Raw genomic sequence first — 22,957 nt, forward strand, 5'->3', positions numbered from 1 at the left:
GATTAACACTACTTCTTGAATATATTGTTGCACAGTAATCTTGAAGTTTCTCCTTCACTACTATTAATATCTTAAAGGGGAGTAAAGAAAGAAGCTTGGTTGAACATTTACTAAAACCCGCTATGTATCTTTGTTTGTAAGGATTCTTATGAAAATTGGAATCCAATATATATATTGTAGTTGAAATTCATTCTTTTCTTTAGGATATTAAAAATATTCAAACTGACATATGATTTTGAAGAATTTCTTCCTTAGAAGGAAAACAATTAGTATAAATTGGATTACCACTTGAAGAATTAAATCCAAGTTCTTCTAAAATAGTAATAATTTTAATAGTAATAGTTCACTGTTGATTAATAGTAATAATAATTAAGAATTTAATTCATTGTTTTAAAGCTATGAGAAACAAGTTGATAAAACAAGTGTTTCAATAGTCTCATTTGAAGTCATCATTTTGCAATTTCTATGGTCGACACATTGACATTGGCAAATACAATCAATCTTTTATTGATTTAAATACTGACTGAAATTTCTTTTTACTATTTGCATTGATAGACCATTATTTTCACACTGAATTGTCTAATCTAAATTGTATGTCTAATCTAAATTGTATATAAAACTTTGCCCAAACATGATGAGGCGCAAACGGTGGATGTGACCGATCTGAAAGGATTGCTTACTCGTCCGTGGAACCTGATCCCACGTCTGATATTTTCAAAGATTTGAGTTAACACTGCTCCTAAATTGTGTATTGTTTGTTAACTCTATATTTCAATGGAAGAGGAAGCAAAACTCGTGTACTATTTTGTAGAAACATTTATACGAGTTACTGTTCGTTTTACTGCAGACAGTAAAAATATAATGAATACTTATTTTTTGGGCTATTAAAATGTTGTTGTTTTTTTTCTTTCGGTTATTGATCGAATTAAAAAAAAGTTTCGTTTGATGTAGATTAATTTATTCTGAATTTGAAGTATCCTACAATATTTTTCCTTTATTCCAGACAAACGTTTCACTCTGATTATTTACCATTTAGTTTGTATGTCAGCAATGAAACATATGGAGATAACGAACAGTATTGCAGATCCAAAGTCCATAAAATAATAAAGATTAGGAGCAGAGCAAACACAGACCTCCAAAACATCAGAGGTTAGATCAGGTGCCATGGAGAAGTGAGCACTCCTTGTCGACCGGTCACACCCGCCGTGTACTCCTTGTCATGATCAGGAAATAACGGGAAAATCCGTCGTCAATTCAATAAATAATGGACTATAAATTGGTATGAAAAACATCAGTCAGCATTTGACTCAATGATAAATTGTATCTGCTGATAGAGCCATGGTATCGACCAAAGAACTTACGAAATAATGACTTTAAACAAATCTGCTGATATTTTTGTTTCATTCACTTGTTTGTAGAAATTGTTAATACGAAGAGCATGCTCTTGCGTATCGAATCAACTGAGATATTTAAATACGTAGAGCATGCTCTTGCGTATCGAATCAACTGAGATATTTAAATTACATACGCAGGTGATGAATGCTATATATGTGTGTGCGGTGTGCATAACTTTTTAAAGGAAGTTGATGGCCAATCAGTGTCAAATTTGTACAAAGTCATCACGTTTATCTAAAATAAGACTTAAACATGATTGAAAACAAAACCATTAACAAATCTTTTTCCAGAACCACCAGGCAGATTTTAAAATAACCAAATATAAAACAAAATTGTTCAAGGCATGACCCTCGGGCAAATCTTTTCAAGGTCACTTCAAAGTTGACCTAAATTTACAAATATAAACGTTTATTTTTCGACATATGATAGGATCATCAAATCTTATAATTGTTAATTGATAATATGTCGATGATATATTTTGTGGGCATTTGTTTTCAAATTGATTTGAAAACACTTTAAGGCCTATGAATCAAACTTTGTCAGTGTGTTTCGTAAAGCGCTAAAAGTAGGTCGTGACCTAGAACTTTAAACTTTCTTCTTAAAACATTTAATCCAATTATTTCAGTGAGAGTTGTGAATCATCAAATCTTGTTAATTGATGCATCTTGGGACCTTAAAACATACCTATTAAAAAAGTTACCTACATCAGGCATTTGTTTTCTAAATTTAAAACATATTTTGATCTTACCTAGGATTATCAAATATACCAATATCTGGTAAAACTACTAATATAGGTAGTGATTGTATGGACATTTTATGGTATATTTTAATATCTTAGGTATTTATTGACTTAGAACATTCAAACTTTGTAGTTATTTTTTTTACAGAGTACATTGTAAATGTCACGGTTATAAATTAATTTAAGTATTATAACCATTGGCTTAGAATCATCAAACTTTGTATGATATCTTGGGTTTTTGGAGAAGATGTCCAAAAATTAGGTCACTGTGACCTACTTCTTTTTATGTAAAATGTCCAAATATGTTAGAATCATCAAACTTTATGTTGATGATCTTTTATGATCCAAACTGAGGTCACGGGATCTTTTATAAAATCTCTTAAAAATCATCAAAAATTGAGCTGCTAATTACAGAGAATGATGTCAAAAAAGTAGGTCACTGTGTACCATTTTATGGGAAATTCTGGTTTAGAACACTAAATTGTTGGAAGACCTGATTTCCATAAAACTATATAGATATTTTCAATGAGAAACTGAAGCATTTTTTTTTTTAAATATTAACATTAAATATTTGTGTGTTTAATCAAAATGATTATAATAATTTTGCAAATGACTAATGACAAGGTAAAAAAAATTACATGTTTTTTATAGCTTTATTATTAAAAATAAGTTTTAATTTGTTGATGCAAAGTTTTGCATTTGGATGATACAATTTTGATTTTGGTAAAAAAAAAAAACGCAAAAAAAAAAATTAAAAATAAATTTTTTTTTGGATTTTTTTGATTGTATCCATTAACGTTTTCTTTTCGTAAAATACCAAATATAAAAAATTTGAATTTTTTCTTTTATTCACTAACCCTGATATATGATATTGTAGAAAACTACCATAAAAAAAATCTGATATAAACCGTAAATGTCGAGTTATCTTTGTATTGTCATGATTTTTATGTAAAATGTCCAAATATGTTGGATTCTGTGAGATCTTTTATTCCAAACTGAGTCGGATCTTTTATAAAATCTCTTAAAAATACAAAAATAGAGCTGCTAATTACAGGGAACAATATTTAAAAGTGGAAGACCTGATTTCCATAAAACCATATGATATTTTGAATGAGAAATCTCTTTTTTTTATATAAATATTAACATTAAATATTTGTGTGTTTAATCAGAATGATTAGGATAATTTTGCAAATGACTAATGACAAGGTAAAAAAAATTACATGTTCCATTTTAAGTTTTAATTTGTTGAAAAGTTTTGCATTTGGATGATATTGATTTTGGTAAAAAAAAAAAAAATTCAAATTTTCTAAACTTTTTTTGGATTTTTTTTTTAGTATCCACATCCTTTTCGAATATACTGCAGTAAAAAATTTGAAATTTTTCCTTCAGTCCTGTTGATATTGTAGAAAGGAGTAAAAAAAAAATCTGAAAACCGCTATCTTTGTTTGTCATGATTTTTATGAAGTCTAGGAATCCAGTATTCAAATTCATTTTGTTTGATGGGAATATTGAAAATATTTAAAAGTAACATAATTATGATTTTGAAGAATCTCTTCCACGGAAAGGGAGTTATGGGTTTACTGAAGTTGAGTTACCACTTGCAGAAATAAATCCCAGTTCCTCTTTAAAGAATAAGTCCACATTTGTTTTTTATCAAGTCCTCGAAAATGTTTTCTATTCCATAAACACAGAAATCCATATATTTTAACTTTTGAGAAGGAAATCTTTCTTTTATGCCTTCACTTATGTATATATAAAATACCAAAGTTTTACCTGGCACGAGTAAAACTTTTCTCCCATATTAGCTTACTTATAGTATTATAAAAACACTGTATTTTTTTTGTATTTTGTATTTATAATGGTTTTAACTGTTACAATGTAAATGTATTTGATGTTCATAAGCTTTGAAACTCAGAAAACATAATTATTCAGAATTCAAAAAATTCCAGTATAGTCGCTTGATTCAAATTTTATTTAAAGTTACATTTTATGACCCTATATATCTTAATATTGGTAACGTATTTTGCTTTTCTTCAGATTGTTTATCATAAAAGAACAGGTACACTGGCATGCATTCGGTTGCATACTTAGCCTTAGTATTTGGTCCATCTCCAATGAATTCAGTCTGTTCTGCGGGATACGTACAACCGAAGTTTGCAGTACCTACCCTACGTTTGATACCAATGTCGAAACAAAAATGACATACCACAGATGTTACATGCCTTTACACCCAAACAGAAATACATATATGTACACTGTATCAAAAACATATTAGTTGTGTTTTACAAATTTCTATTGCAACCCAAAACATCAAAAGAAAGTTACACTCCCCCCAGGTGTTGGCGAGAGAGACTTGCCTGTTAAAGGGAATTATGTTAAGTCTCGTGTATACCTGGACCCCGTCATACAAACGCTGTCCTATAGATAGACATTTCCCAGGTGTAAACTCGGATTGGTTTTGTTTTGGGATAGCAGGTGCTTGTTTTGAGAATTTAATCCCAATTTGATTAAATTTAGCAGCTTTTTTGCCTATTGTTCACCAGATATGGGGTTTCCTGTGTGGGTTTAGCTTTTTTCGTTCCCATGTTAATTGATCTGTGTATGGTTAATGCAATATCCCTCTATGGATCAAATAAACGTCGAATCAATTAGTTTTTATTTAATAAAAGAGAATTTTTTACTGTTAACAAAATGTAGTAGGTATAAAGTGTAAAAATTTAGTGCCTACAGTCGTACAATGTAATTTCTGTGTTTTGTTTTCATTTCTTATTAATTATTTGTGTGAAGAAATAAAAATAGAAAATTTAAAGAAAGTTCATAATTTTGTAATGATTATATATCTCTAACAGTTACAGCTGTACATCAAAATATTTAAAATAAAATTATTAATCTAAAATTTGTTCCCATCATACAAAGTACACGGAAATTGATAATGCCTTTTGGTTTCTCTGTTCTGAAAAAAAATGTAATGCCTTTAAATGGTAAAACATGTTTTGTCTTCAATTTGTATAGTTTTATAGATTGTAAATATAAATTATTTGATTTACAACTACTGCCTTTCATCTCTTCGAAGCGTATGCTACAAGTAATACATAAAAGAATTTTCTTTGAAAAAAAAGCATTGTATGATGATATATAATTCATTTTATTTAACGAAGATATTGATTTTTTTTCGCTGAATTTAGCAAACAGCTAGCGATATATTTATTTTTTTTAACAATCTTTATCTGTGTTTATGTAATAAAATGTTTTAAACCTTTGATGAAGTTATTGTTCACATAAATCTTCACAGCAGGATATAAAAGTATTGAAAACTTAGTGATGAATATACAAGTATACTGTTTGTAGATTACCAGATAGAAGATATTGAGGTTAACTTGAATAAAAACTATCGTGGTTCTGTCAGATCGTTTCACGGCAGCCTGCTAACGATGAAATTTGAGTAGCACCTCCATCGTTTGAAAAAACAGTGAAGTTTACTCTGAAGTCGTATCGCCTTGCCGTGGGGAGGCGCAGCGATGATGCGAACCACTGCGCATGACAGCACTAAAGCGATTTCTGAGCCCGATAAGAACAAACCTACCCAAGTTGATGATAATTTATTCAGTTAATTGTTAAATATTAGTTTAATGAAACAGTGCTTCTTGGCAGTTATAATATGCCTTCGTCTTGGTAGACCTAAATTTATTAAGAATAAATCAAAATAAATCGTTTTCAACTCATATTATTATATTGAATCCTTGTTCCATTGAAATGATGATGTACAGACTAGGTATTGTAGTGTAGAAATCAAAATATTAATTTTTTCTGTTCATTTAATTGTGTACCAGTGTGTGTGTTCGTTCCACTATAGGCAGAAACTAATTATATGATTCATAAAAATTCCCAGCGTACTTGTTAGTTTGAAAAACAAAATTTTTCTTTAAAAATTTGAAATTCATGTAACATGCAGCTCTCATTAAATTTATAAGGAAAGTTGGATAATAATTTCATTTTCATAAAACAACACATCCGCGCGATAGATTAGAGATTAATTAACTTCAAATATAATATTTCATTTCATAAGTTTATATACATGTACTTACCAGGTACGAGAAACTTGCCAGCTTAATTTTTTTATTCATGCGTATTTAGCTTTGAATTGTGTTTCTTCGTCGAATGCAAGGAAAATATTATGTGGACAATTTTCGACGATACAAGTTATTTTCGGTCAAAAAAATATCTATTTTTTTTAACTGAACGGCTGAATTGAGAAAACTATATGAATAAGTAAATTACTGAATGACATTTTCTGTGCCAGTCTTACAAGGACCTAGTATGACTTAGACTTCAGTTTAAAAAGCTTTAAAATTTAAGAGGCCTTGTAATGACCTGGCTTTCAGCTTCTAACACCACCTTGGTCCTCTCTGCTACAAAGATCAAAGGCAGGGCAGGCTGCACCTATAAATTCCAGGGGGCTTTGTGCTAATTATTTGATTTTATCACAAAACCTAGGATTTAAACGTAAAAAAGGCGGAACATGTCCCCCTAAATTAAATTCTCTGTATTCGGGGTTTTAGGTGGCTTTATTTGTAATACGAATGACACCCAGGTACATTAACATGAATGAATTCAATGTTATAAGCATAAGTTCTAATATAAGTATGGGTTCTGTCCTTATACAATGTAGAATTTTATGAATTCTAAGAAGTACAAAATAGTTTCATGTGTTTTTTTCCTTCTAAAAACTTTCAATATGTCAAAAAGGATCTTTTTTTCAATTTGTTAGATTGTTAGATTTTTTCAAGCATTGTCATAAACCGTTAGGTTCATGTAGCATGTAGACGACATTTCTTGTTATTTAGGAGGTGTACTATTATGATAGTTCATAAATTTAGTTTTCAAACTGAAGTTGGTACATGAAAAATTGAAATTCAGATTGAAAACTAATAAACGACACAATACGATAAGTTTAAGAAATATGATTCTGTTAATATAGTTAAAAACTGATTACGATTATATCCTTCATTATTAAAAAAATAAATAATAATTAAATAGAATTCATGATTCTGTGTATTGATATACTTTTCAAAACTTTTCTATTTTGATAAACATTTGTGGGAAGACACTACTTATAAAACATTGTTTTGTTGTGTTTTTTTTAATAAATAAAGTATTGTTCAATTTTCATAATGCTTCAAATTTAATTTCAATGATTAATGTTTTTATGGATTCCTAAATCGAAGAAGTGGTGCTGTGGTTTGATATTTTATATCGTAGGTCTTTTTTCCGTTTGAAACTCACAAAATAGTGCAATACACATAAATGTTTGTTTTCATGCTATTGCTTCAATCTATCTGCTTAATGTGGTTATTTTTCAGAAACAAATCGATTACAAAAAATGGTTTTATACACATAGAAGAACCAATGCTATAAACCAGAAGAGCTACTGTCTCTTCCGAGACTTTGGATATCATGTACACAAATGTCAGGACTCAAGTCTTACACGGCATAAATTTATTTTTAATGAGATTGATCTTTGAAGCCTTTATTGATCTTTTTTTCCTCAAGCTTTTAAAATCAAAGATCGCAAAAGGATTATCGTCTAAAAAACGTGATTCAACTCCCCAAAAAACATGCGTTACATATATCATAATCGAAAAGATTTGACAATCTAGTATTTGGTGTCGGGGCTCTCAGAAGACCAAGGAACCATTTGTAGAGCTCGGGTATTAATAAACCCGATATATTTCCCGCAATGATAACACACCGTGAGCTCTGTGGGGAAACTTTTGTTACTTCGGGCATTGCAATGTGTAGAAAACGTCCCCTACTTGTAAACGTTAAGAGATGACAGTCAGATTAAAGCTTCAAAAAGCTCCACCATCGCTCGAAGTTTAACTCGATCCTTGTAAACCCCAGATTAATCTGAAACGAATGTTGACAAAAGCTGACATCAAAAAGACCCAAAGGGTGGCTAATTCTCCCGACGTTAAGACAAAAAGTCGCGTCCGGGGCAGGTCTGGAGTCGGTCCTGTGTGTATTTCAGATTAGGGTACGGGCTGCACGCTAGCTAGAGTAACGTGATCGCAGATCGCTGAGTTTTTCAAGTGTTTCGTGAAAAGTAATTACATTTTTATATGAATCCCCAATATGCTTCAAGATCCCAACTTTGTGATCTTGAGATTGTGTTTAGAAATATGAGACATCTGCTTATATCAAAGAATGAAATGTTTAAGATCAAATACTTGTTAGGATGGGGTATTCAAGAGTGTTCCTCTAATGTGCAAAATTGAAATTGATCTCAAGAGTCGTTGGGAGGTCTTTGCTGTGGACAATTTTAAATATGTCTGAAATTAAACAACGACAAAGGGAGAAATTTATAGTTTTATGCGAATTATTGCTTCTTAAAGTCAAAATATGGGACAAAATAAGGCAAAACAATGCGAAATCCTTCACTTTCATGTTTTTCAATATGTTTTCTGTGTGAAAACTCTCCCACTTAGTCATATGTTCATGCCGATTGTTCGATTAGTAGTTCTTGTTTGCCGAGTTTTTTATCTCGTAAAGCCACTTGCTTTGTTGTAAAAAGCATATGTAAATTGAAGGGGGCTCTTTTGATCTTGATAATTTATGTATTTCGATAAAATATTTCAATATTTATTAATTAGATGAAAAGATATTTTCATTAAATCCCAAGTGTGCTATTAGAAAATAGGTGAGTGGAGTGCTTTTCATATCCCATCCTTTTCATAATTATTTTTGACACAAGTAAAAATTAAAAGAAAAGGGATATACTACCGGGTATACGTATGTATCATTGTTACATAATTTAGTACTACATATATTTGTTATTTTTTCATTTTCATTTTTCAATTTTCATTTTCTAAAATTATTAAACAAGAAGTGATAACGCAATAATCCTTACAACTTATTTTTAATAATGGCTGAATATTTTTCTATAGGAAGCAGAAACTGTAAACATTGTATGTTTCTGTATACTAGTATTTCAAAGTTTTCTTTGATACATCGATAAAAGGAAAAAAATCATTTTTACGTCAATTTTCAATACATCAGATAAAATTATGGTCATGTAGAATTCTGCAGTCACCTCGAAATATCAATTAAGCTTTTTTGGATTTTGCAAAAATAATGTTCAGCGCCAGATTACTACTTGCAGTACTTTGTTGCATTCATTTTGAAGACTAGTAAATTATGTATATGTACGTTGCATGTATTTTAAAAACTGCAGTAAATTGAACGAATGAATGAATGCCAGGAAAACAACACATGTCAAAAGTTTTATAATTTATAAAACTGGTGAATACTGAATAAATTTCATACATTTTTAAATGTAAAATCGATTTTTAAAATTCATTTAATTTACACAACTAAATATAAATTATTCAAAATGAAGTAATTTGTAAAGATAAGCACTTTTAAAATTAAAACAAATAAGTCAAAACATAGCAGCACTCACAGATTTCAATCACAGTAAACGTTGCATTGCACCATTTGTTGTATACATAACAGTGAGCGAGTACACACTACATTCACTTTATTTTTTGTATTAAGCTATAATGTTAACATTCTCACAAATTTCATCGAACTCGTCTATTCCGTCCACATCAATATCTTCATCTTCGTCGTCTGACGTGTTCGATTGGTCATTCTCGGACACACTTTCTTCTTTTGGACGCTTATTATCATGTGTCTTAATGTGCTTACTCAAATGGTCACTTCTCATAAATCTTTTCCCACATTCTTTACACGCAAATCTTTTTTCTCCTGTATGTGTCCTTAAATGTCTTTGTAGCTCGTCCGATCGCGTAAAGCTTTTGCCACAAAATAGCCAGTTACAAACAAATGGTCTTTCTCCAGAGTGCCACCGCAAGTGCGCTTTTAGGTGAGAAGTTTTCCCGTAAACTTTACCGCATCCAGCGATATGACATACATGTTGTTTCTTTTTAGTTGGACTCTCGCTGTTTTTGGAAGACTGACAGTTAGGACACCGACATCTCCGACAACGACGAGTGGGGGTCAATATAGGCTTGACCCCCGGTAAAAGAGGATACTGAGACCGGAAAGGGTAGTCCCCGATCGTCTGCTGGCTGAACACCATCGCGGGGGATGTCAGCCTCATTTTCATTTCTGGGACAGTCGGAACACTCCACCATGGGACTTCCGCTTCTGCGGCCGGGGGTGGGGATAACTGTTTGTGGATTGGTTGGTGGGGGATTGATGGGGACACGGGAGAAAACTGGGGGTGTGGACACACGGGCGTTGTGGGGGTTCGTAAGAATGGTCTGTCACTTGTTAGAAATTCTTGTTGTCTCAGGCGAGCTTGATGAAGATCATAATTAAATGCTTCTCGCTGAACCTGTTCGTTAGGATAGACATTTGAGGCCATCATTTGTTGCAGAGGGTGTAAAGGTGAGCGAAGGGAGGGAGGCATCATGTCGGCGGGTCTAATATTTTGCCACATCTGCATGGGGTGGTTCGGTGTTGGACGCACTATTTCGGAAGGTCTCAACAAGTTATGGGACATCATGTGCTCCATATGGCGACTGCTTATGCAGGGGTCGTTAAGTGGAGGGTACTGAAAAATATACAGCATAAATAATTATCTTGCAATTTCTTTAATCCAAATATAAAGAAAGGCTTCAAAGCTTATACTAATAATTTCTCCACCTCCTTTATCCTTTATCAGGAAGAATATAAATGGAAAAGATGCATTTCAGGGAAAATATAAAATGTTAAAAATTAATTTTCGTGAAACAAAACAATTAAAAAAAATAAATTTGTAAAATTTATGTTCCATCGTTCATATTTTCAACATATATTTTCTTGGAAAATTCAATCACAGCCTAATTTGTCACTAAAACAATTTCATATCTGATTTTTTTTCTATAATATGGACATTAGAATAATAATTCAGCTTCTTGAAGATAACCTTTTAAGCCCCCCCCACTCCTCCCCCTCCCCAATTCTCAGTGGCTCTATATCCTATCAGGATGAAAAAAAAAACTATTGTCAATACCTACACTGTTAACGTACATTAAAAGCTGGTTTTAATACAATGGTGCGGTAGAGCCTTCGTGGAAAGATTTTAAATGATAAAGATACATTTCAACCCGAACATGTACATGTTGATTAATGAGATTGAATTTGTCTGTGGTAGGTGAAGTGGTCCCCCGGGGGTCAGACATTTGTTGGTTACACATTTTACACTGTCCCCTGGATGCAGCTGTCCAAGAAGAAAAAAGTTAGGGGCTAATAGGTGTCGCTCTAAATAGGAGTCTCCCTTTGAAGTATCTATATACATTTATCATGCAAAATTAATGTGCATTTTTTTTAAATAATGGGAAAGAAATTTACAACGTTTTCATCGCAGACATCATACCAATAATTCCTGTGATTAATTATTATTATTTTTTATTTATTTATTTTGGTCGGAGACGATGAGTTAAAAACAGTTTTCTTGATCATAGTTTTAATATTTTTCATTAGTAAACAATAAAATGTATTTTTTTAAACAAAGATGCAAACTATTTAAAACAATTATTGGTCTCTTGTGCCATCATCAACTTATAAATGAAGACTCATTACTATTTCCAAATTATTATTATTATTATCAGCTAAATTGAAGTACTTGAATCTGATAGTAAATCAATTTTCACAATTGGAAAAAGGTATTGATAAATGTAACAAATAGACTTTAAATATTGAAATTTTTCAAATATGCTGGCTGTTCAAAATCAATAACTAAATAAGATGACATTTAAAAGGAATTTTATTTAAATTATTTAGGGAGAAGACCAATTGATATTTTAAAACTTGTGTCTCATCCCATTGTAAATTTTTATTAAAATATAATTATATATATCAAATTCAAAGAAAAGTTTTTTTTTAGTTTTACTATACATTTCTTTTCGCAGAATAAATTGTAACACAATCACACGCACAATGAAAATTAAATAAGAATGCAAAAACTATGAATTAATCATTAGCTTTATAAATTGTTCATATTTCGTTTCTTTTCTATTGTGGAACTGATAAAAATCAAGTTTGTTAAAAACACAATATTAAGAGGTGAAGAATTTATTAACAATAAATCCTTACCTGTAAAGAAGGGGGGAAGCTGTGGGGTGGTGCAAGCGCCGTAGCCATGCTCGTTAAAATAAACACGTGTTCTAGGCCCACAAGCAATTAAAACCTGTGAAAATTAACATCCAGACATCAACAAGTTAAAGCGAAAAATGTACCGTCGTTTTGCGTCTTGTATAAATTCGACGTTTTTCTTGTTAAAATTCGTAAATAGTTTACCCCTGCCTAATCTCTCTGATGTTTCCGCGAGCCAATCAAAACACTTGACAATGTCTTTGAAGTTTGCCGTGAGCCAATTGAAATCTATAGGCGGGTTAGTTTAAAAGGAAATTAAATCCTTTCAAAATACAAAGTTCTAAGAGAGAGATTGTTTACAGTCATAATAGAGGCGATTATAACTTGTTATTAACGGGGTTGTCGAGGGCGGAGAAGTAATCTCCACGCAGGACGTTTACACACATAAATAATTGGATTGGAGAGATCAAAGCGCAAATACCAGGGCAGTCATTCAGGTAATATGGCAGGTAGCCCCACACTGCTGCTAGAATCCACACCTACGGGGCTACCAGCGAGACCAATACACAAGACTGCACATCGATAAAATACTGCAAGATTAATTTCTTATGCGATGTAGAAGCATCAGGAATGTTAAAGCAAATCTAGCTCTCGACGACGACATTTAAGTTTTTTTCAGTGTTTGTGGTCCGATTTAAAGTTGACTTCTCTTAGGGCTTTTAAGATTGTGGAGTGAATTACTTTAAAAACAACTTTTTTGAAATATTTATACATGTTGTGCTCGTAAATTTTCCTTCGTCTGTCTGTCTGTTAAACAGTATGATGATGATCTTGTATCATGTGTTTTCTTTAGAATAAAGCATGTAATATAACGCAAGAATAAGATGACAGGAAAGCCACACTTTTCACCCGGCAACAGCTATAAGGATGCGTCTCAAGTTTGGTAAAGGTTTTTGTCACAACAAACCAACATTTGTCACAATGTCATGTCTTTCATCTCCATATGAGACAAACACTGACGTAACCCTAACAGTACATACACCGACAGAGGCCCGAATCACCCGGAAACCCAGTTATGACATCCACCTCAAACTTTCAATAAGACTGCCTTTTCTTCTCTATTAATTGCCATTTAGATTAATGTTATTTAAACACCTCGCTTTGAGCAGGTGCTCAAGAGGACATGACGTCATCTATTTTCTTTCTTTTTTATCACCTCATAAAGCCCGACTTTGCGTCTCGAGCGCTTTACAAAGATCTCGGAGAAAATGTTCTCAACACAGAAATCTACCATAATTCTTCATAAAAAGAAATTATTCTTCAAAGATTCACAATTATAACATGAAGTGATATACCTGTTATCAGACGTGTTCGTTTGGCGGGACCTACTGGGTAACGTCTGCTAATAATCACTGATAGCCATCAAGAAATATTAGTGGGATTGGAAAATAACACGCCAAAGATTTCCCCTCAAAGACCAATGATTAACCATACCGAGGCCAGGTTTAAGAGATCTGTTTCATCTTGGTTTGAAACCACCATCAAAAGGACTATACGTTTCTTTTCATGTTTTCTTATTTTTCCGCACAAATTGTGTTCCCATGTTTGAAAAGCGTTCATGTCTGGAAGTTCTATATCTTTCAGTTTCTAGAAAGATATGAAATTGTTTTGTTAGGTCACGAGGATTCCTGGTACTACTGAAGTCAAAAGGGTCCTAGCTTACTCAAATCTAAGGATTTAAAAAAGAAGAGCAATTAGCACCCCAGCTCACGGAAAATTTCCTAAATCTCACTCAGTTTGTTCGAAATATTCATTATTGAAAAATTAAAGTATTTGCACGATTTTATTGCCATCAAAAATGAGTAAAAAGTGCTAAACTGCCGCAACATATGATAAGTAACTGGTTTACAGTAATATCAAATAGATTTGTAGAGACTTAGAATTTTGGTCTGGTGTACTAGCTGCAGATCTGTAGCGTTATGGTTTTATATATTTGTCATTGACCATAACGCTACAAAATGCAAAAAAGGTGCAATTTAAAATTTTTTGCGCACTTTTGAAGAGAACTTCTCCACTTTCCAGCATCGGTCAAGTAACTACCTTTCACTCCCTAATTCAGTAATTCTAGGCATATCATTTAACTAATCTGTATATTTTATCCATCTACCCACCCTTTATAGTCGTCTCTACAAGTAATAAACTCACTTGATTAAAATTATATGTTAGATTGCTAAAAATTCACTCCAAGCGAATTTATTGCCTGTAAAGACAAATATAAATGGTTAGGAGGTGGATAAAATATACATATTGGCTACAGAATGTGTCTAGAAATAATGCTAGAAAGAGGAGACTTTCTACCCAAATGTGCGCAAAACATATTGCGCCGTAAATTGCACCTTTTTTGCATTACGGGATCTGTAGCGTTATGGTCAATGACAAATATATAAAACCATAACAAAGGGTAAAACCAAATTTGATACACAGATTCGTTGACAGTGTTATACGCGATGGCATGTATTTTTCATATGTAGGTCAAACACCAATGTCAAAGGGTAAAATCAATAATACACAAGTAAAGGACATGTCACAATAAATATAAGTTGTGAAGTAGTAAATTCATGACCCTAAACTGCTCAAATCTTATGGCAAAGGTTAAAGACTTTCAAATTTATGTCAAACTCCAAGGCCAGGATGATCAAAACGTCACAATCAATAGTTTTCAAAAGAAGGACTTGTCACAATAAATACTGAGAAATATGAAAGTCTAAATTCTAATTATTCAAAAGTTATTTCTAAGCCAAGATTTTTCTCTAGTAGAGGATAAAACTCTAAGGTCAAGGTCAAAAATATTTTCATCCTAGAAAAGGTTTTGTCACAATGAATACATAGCTGAAGTATGAAAGCCCTTGCACTAACTCTATAAAACTTATGCTCAAGGGTTGAAATTTTTATATTGTTTGCAAGAGTGGGTCAAACTCCAACATCAAGAGGTCTTGTCTCAAGGAATACACATGTGAAATATGAAAGCCATAGTACTAAGGGTTCAAAAGTCACGGTCAAGGTTAAAGTATTTTCAAAAGTGGGTCAAACTCTTAGGTCAAGATAGATTATTTTTATACCCAAAGTATGAAATCCCTAGCCCCAACTATTCAAAGGTTATGGCCAAGGTCAAAGTTCGGAAATTTTTGTTTTAATTAAGTGGGTCAAACTCAAAGGTCATAGTCATGAGGTTAGATGTTATGGTCTTTTCACAAGGAATAAACCTGTGAAACATGAACGCCTAAACCCCTCCACTCAAAAGTTACGGTCAAGGTTTATGTTTTTGTCGATAAACTACGGTGTATCAGACAGACGGACAGTGCAAAAACTATATACCCCTAAATCCGTAGAAAAGGATGTTTTGTGAAACACTGATCCCTCCGTGACAGTTTTTGTGGGGGATAAAAGTTTGTAAAGTGCACGTCAAAGTTCAGGATCAAGGTAAAAAGATTAAACATGTTGTTACCAATAGGAGGAATTGTGCCAGTGAATATACATGTACTTACGAAAAATGAAAACCCAAGCAATAAACATCCATTTTTATGGTCAAGGTTACAGTTTTTTTAATAGTTGTTCAAACTGCTAAGTTGTGTTCAAAGGGTCAAAGTAATGGTATACAGAGGAAGGACTGATCATAAGGAATATGTATGTGAATTATAAAACTCCTAACACCAACGGATTAAAAGTTAAATTGCCAAGGTTATACCTGTAGTTTTACTAAAGTAGGTCAAACTTCAAGGTCAAAAGGTAAAAACTATTGTTTTCCAAAGAAAGGTCTTGAAACAAGAAATATATACTAGTACCTGTGAAATATGAAACCCATAGTACTAACTGTTCAAAAGTTTAGGTTCAGGTTTATGTTTATACAAAGTGGGTCAAGCTCTGAGGCAAGGGTCAAAAGGTCAAAATGTTAATTACTACGATACTTCGATATATCTCATTGAACTCAAGTTTTATATTTGACGCATTACCAGAAAAACTGCATATGACGTTGATATCTTCCATCTGAACCAATCAGCCGGAGCATAGTCTACAAATGGACGACTTCTAAGAAGAGGCGGGCTATTGACAAACAAGTTGATACAATGTTATTAATGTTTTCCTTTCGGTCAACATTTTGTAAATTCTATACTCGATACAATGATAATGCTTACAATAACAATATGTGGTAATGTTGAAAGTTAACTGAATTAAAATTTTACATACAATTTGGTATGGAAAATAAGTTAAATACATATACTTAATTGTCTTTTTCCCGTTTACTGACCATGACGAGGAGAACTCGGCGGGTATGACCTGTCGATGGGGGGGTTCCTACTCCTCTATGACACCTGATCCTACTTCTGATTGAAGAGGCTTGTGTTGGTTCTCCTTTATAATTACCGGCCGCCAGGAGGCGGTCGGTTACATGATATGAAAGTTTTAAGTCAATGTGTGTTTCTGCGGAGTTAACAATTTGAATAAAAATATTCAACATTCATCATATTCATATCGCTGGCGAGTCAATATTAAATAAAGATTGTCTTTATGCTTAGAAAAAGCACAATAATCGTAAAATTAAATTTTATAAATAATGGGGTAAATATTTCATCCAATCCTGATTGACAAACTCTGATATAACTGAAGTGCGGAGAAAATTGGTACGAGTGTTAGGCATAGTCTAAAACAAAGACCGCGTTGTAAATCAACAATTTTACTTTCTCTTTTTAAAACAGGATCTGCTGTATTTATTTGAAATGAAGTGTATATTTAAACATTTCCTATAGATGTTTTTCAAAAATATGATGAAATATTGATTTCTTAAAAGCAAAGAATATTACGACCTGTTCGTCCAGGAGAGTATGATAGAGCGCGTTTTACAATGTGCCAAACACTTTCCCGCCACATCTCAACACCAAAACAAAGGGCGTATTTGATTTGTCAGCGCTAGTGACGAGTCGGGTTGATATTGAGCATGCGCACAAATAAACACAGTATCGTCCTAATCAAACGGCAAGAACACGACTCGAGTGCATTGAAAATTGACGTTGTTTAGCTTTTCCTTAAATTGATGATTTTTTGGGAAAAGAGAGGAAAAGGACGATATTGGAGGAAATGACAAATATCTATTGTTTATTTTCTTATAAATAAACACTATGAATAAAAATGTAATGTGGCAAAAATTTAAGTAAATTAATATTTTTATGCCTCCGGTTCTGAAATATTAGACAATGTCCTTATATAATTAAAATGTTACTTTATTAAAATCTGGAAAAATCTGCCTAACATCATTTTCGCTCCCTTGTAGATGTTGTCAGCCATCTTTGTTCTTAAGCTTGTTCACTCTTGTAAAATTCTGGATTTGTCAGCGGTAGTGTCGAGTCGGGTTGATATTGAGCATGCGCACAAATAAAAAGACGATTTCAAGAAAGAAGTGCAGAAAATTGACGTTGTTTTGCTTTTCCTTAACATTGATGATTTTTTGGGAAAAGAGAGAAAAGGACGATTGGAGGATACATTGTTTATTTTGTAAATAAACACTATGAATAACAAATAATGGCAAAAATGTTATTTTTATTCCGGCTCTGAACATATTTGCAAATCCTTATTACTAATTAAAATGTTACTTTATTTCTAAAATCAATAAACACTAACATCATATTGCTCCCTTGTAGATGTTGTCAGCCAATGTTTAATGTAAAATTGGAAAATTTTTCACGCGCGTCGTGTTCGCGGTGTTACATTTTGAGTTGCATGTGTTTAAATCAAATATTAAGAGATTGAAAGAATAATGTACTAGAAGGATTGGGGGGGGGGGGGTCTTTTTCCCATATTATATATTTGCTGCGTTTTTATAAAGGTAAAACTATAGCTAAGTTTAAGCTTAAACTTTAGTTTTGTACGTTTTATGTAAAAACTACTTAAACAACAAACTCACAATTAAGAGTTCGTAAGTTGTACCAAACTGAGTGCAGAGACGCAGAGGACAATTCACAGTTCATATTGCCTATACATGTAATATTGTACATGCATTATTCATGAAGAAAATCGGCATTGTCCAGGCATTTTTTTTTCGTGTCACTGGGATATTTTTTTTTAACAGAAAAATATAAGAAATTTAAAAAAAACCCAGCAAATTTCAGTTTCTAAAATAATTTCAACAGTTATATAAATTGGTTTGCTCCGATTTTTATAATTTGTATTGTTCTGTAATGGACTAAGAGAATGAACATCACTCTTCGTTACCTTCATTTCATAAAGAACCGGTCATGGTAGCCAAGTGGTAGGACGTTCATTTCGTGATCGGGAGGCCCGGGTTTGATTCTCGCTCGCCGCGCCGTGTCAAACCTAAGACGTAAACATAGGTAGTGACTGTTTCTTCGCCTAGCGCTCGACATAAGAAGTGAGAGTCAAGGGTCTTTCGGATATGACCTTTACAACGTAGGTCCCGTGTCACAGTAGGCATTGGCACGGTAAAGAACCCTCACTGCTCAATGGTCCTGAGTGCCAAGTATAGGTCTAAATTTAAAGCTCTTCATCGGAATACGGTGACGTCTGTATATGAGTGAAATATTTTGAGTGAATAGTATTCGAGCTCAAATTTCAAACACGTAATGAAACATTACAAAAAAGGAACAGAGCAAACACGGACCTCCAAAACATCAGAGGTGGAATCAGATGCCATGGAGGAGTGAGCATCCCTAGCCGACCGGTCACACCCGCCGTGTGCTCCTTGTCATGTTATGGGGGATCCTTGGACAATTCACTACATGTAAATAATGCCATAACAATGAAAAAAGTCAGTCAGATTTGACTTAATGATAAATTGTTTTTTTCTGACAAGGTCATTGTATCGAACTTACGAAATGATGACTTTAAAGAGACTGCTGATATCCTTGCTTCGTCAACTTGTTTGTCAATAATTAACTTACTTCCCTTTAGAAATTGTTCAGAAGTAGGACATGCTCTTCCGTATCGCATCAATTGAGAGATATAAATCCATTTGCAGGTGACAAAGGTATATTGCTACTTAAGTAAGGGATTAGTTGATGATTGAAAAGTTATTCATCACGTATGTCATCAGCACTGTTGTTAGATAACCATTAAAATTGTATATAACAAAACTCAAAATAAGCTTTAATAAATTCTCTATATGTTATGGATATAAGGATGGATTTTGGTTACATGGAAGAGAAATGTAGGTCATATTCAGTGACAAATTTTTAAATGTATCCAAGGGAAATAATATTTTAGACATGCAGACACAAATTATATACCACCAAATCGATCGAGTCTTTAAGAGATCTTCTAGCTGTATTTATTTAACATCTACCGATTTATAAGGACCAATCTCAATCATATTTTCAAACTTTATGTCGATTAGAAATTGAGTTGTTTGTATAAAGAAATAAATATACTTCTCGTGAGAATAACGCAGTCTGACCCCGAGGATTAAGTTGAGAAGATGGAAACAATGTCCGACTGCTAAACGGCAAACAAGAAATTGGACAGATTCAGCAAAAAAGGGGATTCATTTTTACAAATAAAAGTTCCTCTCAACGTTCGCAGAATAGTTTTTAACGAATTCCTTTACTCAACATACGATGTGCAGACCAGTTCTCTTTGAACAACGAACAAGATAAAAACGGTCTTTGAAATCAGTTTGATTATCGACATCTTGTAAGCTGCTCTAGAGTGAATTATCAACTTTAAAGGCGAACCTTTGCTAGAACTACCACGGCGGTACGATCAAAGGATTAAGGCAGGTATATTCAAATGGGCACTAAAATAGGAGTAGTTCCTCTCCAGAGAATCTATGAAATATTGATCGCTTTTTTACCAGCCCTACACTGCATATCACGAGGCAGTGAACTTTCTTTTCAGTGAATGTACAATATATTGATGTAGGGCGTCATTAATAAGTTTACAATTTTGCAGACGATCGGTCAAGCAACCAAACCCTTTCGTTCCCTCCTGGAATTGAATTCCGACGTCTGCTAATGTGTTACGCTGCCGCTATTGGGGCGGGCAACATCAAACAGAGTTAGTTAAACAAAGTGTGTGATCCACGCCCCTAGAACCTCCTCTGTGAAGATATGAGAAATGAATAGCTCTTGGTTAGTCATAATCCCTTCAAAGTAAAACATTAAACAAATATTTAAAGAGCTGTTAAAGGGCTGGAGAGGTTATACTTAGCCTACAAGTCAGCAGATGAAATAAAACATGGTATTATTAACAGGCAATTTTAGAGGAGTGGATATAGAAATTCTCAGTTACAGAGTGCAGTTCAACAAAACTTGACTAGCTTAAGGTACTCCGATCCTCAGCAAGGAAAGATAACTGTTAAATAAGTTACTTAATTTAAAAGGTCTCAAAATTAAGCTAAGCTTGAAATCGAAATCTTTTCCATGCAACAATTTTCATTCTATGAACCTCAATATGATTCAAGATTTTTCAAAGTCTTAGAAACAGCCTTGTAAAAAAATTGAAATTTGTACCCCATGAAGTACAAAAAATAAATGCATTCTAATAGAAATCGGATATCCTGTAATCTAGTCTTTGATACCCATGCTGTTAGCGTGATATGCAAATAGAAGTGATTTGTGATGTTATATAACCATAGTACATGTATAAACATTTTACACTATGTATTTTAAAATATTAAGTATGAAAAAAATACTTTTTTCTCCAAATGCCTGGATACCTATAATTTTATTGAAAATATATTTCTTGATCAATTTTCAATTAGAATAGCAGGCATAGCAGGTAATCTAATTCGCATTTCCTGAAAATATATTCAAGATTTGATAATTTTCCCTATATAACACAATTAAGTTGAATGATGAAGTTTGAAGAAATACAATGGCTAAAAACATTATTTTGAGAATTCAGACACACATTTGGAATCATTTTTCAATTATCCAGCTCCTTATTTTCAGGACCTGAGGATCGAAGTACCTTAAATAAAATAAACAATGCCAAACTAAATAATATTTTCAATATCCTTTTATTTCTACTGTTGATGAACAGCACCACCATATATTAAAGAACTTGATATAACAACCGTAAAATTGTACCTTATGCATAAAGAATATAATTCTTAAACTGTGTGGAATCAAGTTCATAAATCAAGAATATATATGTATATAATATGTTAAGGGTAAAGCTAATCCACAGACCATGAAAATATGACAGCTTTGCTAAAGAAAAAATATGAATTTTCAATTTAGGCCACCTGTTAAAAATTGTTTGGTTGCCATCTCCCGATTCAAAAATATTGGGTTGGTAGGTAGGTGAGAATTTTTTCTCAGAAAATTTTTAATTCTAATATTTTAATTCTATTTTCCAGAGTACTTAAAAAATAAACAAAATTGCTTCTTGGTGGTTTAAAAATTTTGAGTCTAGCAATTTTTAGCCAGTTGGTCGGAAAAGGGATACCAAACAATTTTCTAAAGATGGCCTTATTAATTGATCTGAATTATTCCAAGTAATCAGTCATTGATCAGTTTTACTCAACATAAATTTTAGAAAAGAGACAGATAAATATGTAAAAATAAGTTTCATATATCTAAATAAAATACTTTGAACATGTATATCACTAGACAAGAAAAATAACATGTAATTTCTTCTTAAGATACTCCAAATATAAATTATCATTTCGTTATTCTTTACTCAAAATAAGGGGAGGGGGTGTCTCACAACCATACATGTTAACTTTAATTGTGATATGTGGGCTAAATGGCACATTTTATTTGGAAAAAGTCAGTTTAATTCACAGGTTGGTTTGATATTTATGTATGCATTGATTAATTTTAAGGGATGTGTCCCTATAGCCAGTTTTCTCTCAAAATTAAAATAACGTACAGTAAGACCTAGCTTTCTCATCATGTATCTTTTGATACAAATAAAAATTTTTTTAACATTAAGATTTGCATATATAAAATAAATATTTACATGCACAAGCATGAAATTGTATGTAAATTAACTTGTAATGTCATTCCTTTGGACCCAACTAATAAATTCATGAACATTGCTCCCTTCTGTTAATGATTCTGTAAAATAGTGTGTTAATCCAAAAATAATCTGTTTACAAAATGATGGGACAATGGATACACAACCACAGAACACCTCATACCAGGAAAATCCAAAAATATCAAAGTTGTTAGGAATACTGAAATATCCCTTTTACATGCAAGGTCTTCGTAACACATGTACAACTTTACAATAAAAAAAAACAAAATAAGCTGATGACAAAAAATTAGGTCCCAAAAGTAAGTGTTAAACTGAAAAGAAAAAATATATATACCATATCTAAAATATAGGAATTAAATAATACAAAAGCATATCTGTTCATGGAATTCATTGAGTTTTCCTGAATAACTAGAGGAATTAAGTTTTATACATAAGCATTAATTTAAGTATTTATGCATATTTGCAAACAAAGGTTGGAACACAAAAACTATAGAAGGACTGGTTATTAAATGGATTTGCTACAGTTGCTATTAAAATGAATGTAGATCTTATGACTCGCTGTTTATATATACAGCTGTATGTAAATGATTCACTGATGAACAGTTGTGGAAAACATATTGTAGAAATAAGAATTGAAGACATATGGAAATAAATGTTCAAAATTTAATTTCCTCTAAATAAGTCGGGATTTTCTCCCAAAGCAACACATCTTTATTTTCTGTTTTGTTTGTA

General features: G+C 32.4%; 1 protein-coding gene across 1 annotated transcript; it reads right to left on the bottom strand.

Moving 5' to 3' along the window:
- Positions 1-9,447: 9,447 nt before the first annotated feature.
- LOC134231328 (transcription factor Sp5-like) lies at positions 9,448-12,428 on the bottom strand. The gene is made up of 2 exons (XM_062713281.1): positions 12,236-12,428; positions 9,448-10,712 (listed from the first exon to the last, which is right to left on the bottom strand). The coding sequence occupies exons 1-2, from the start codon at positions 12,281-12,283 to the stop codon at positions 9,684-9,686; spliced, it is 1,077 nt and encodes a 358-aa protein (XP_062569265.1). The 5' UTR covers positions 12,284-12,428; the 3' UTR covers positions 9,448-9,683.
- Between the last annotated feature and the right edge of the window lie 10,529 nt (positions 12,429-22,957).

Source organism: Saccostrea cucullata, unplaced genomic scaffold (assembly GCF_032062105.1).
Source record: "Saccostrea cucullata isolate Sc308-1 unplaced genomic scaffold, CSIRO_AGI_Scuc_v1 ctg606, whole genome shotgun sequence".
In the NCBI taxonomy this organism is placed as follows: Eukaryota; Metazoa; Mollusca; class Bivalvia; order Ostreida; family Ostreidae; genus Saccostrea; species Saccostrea cuccullata.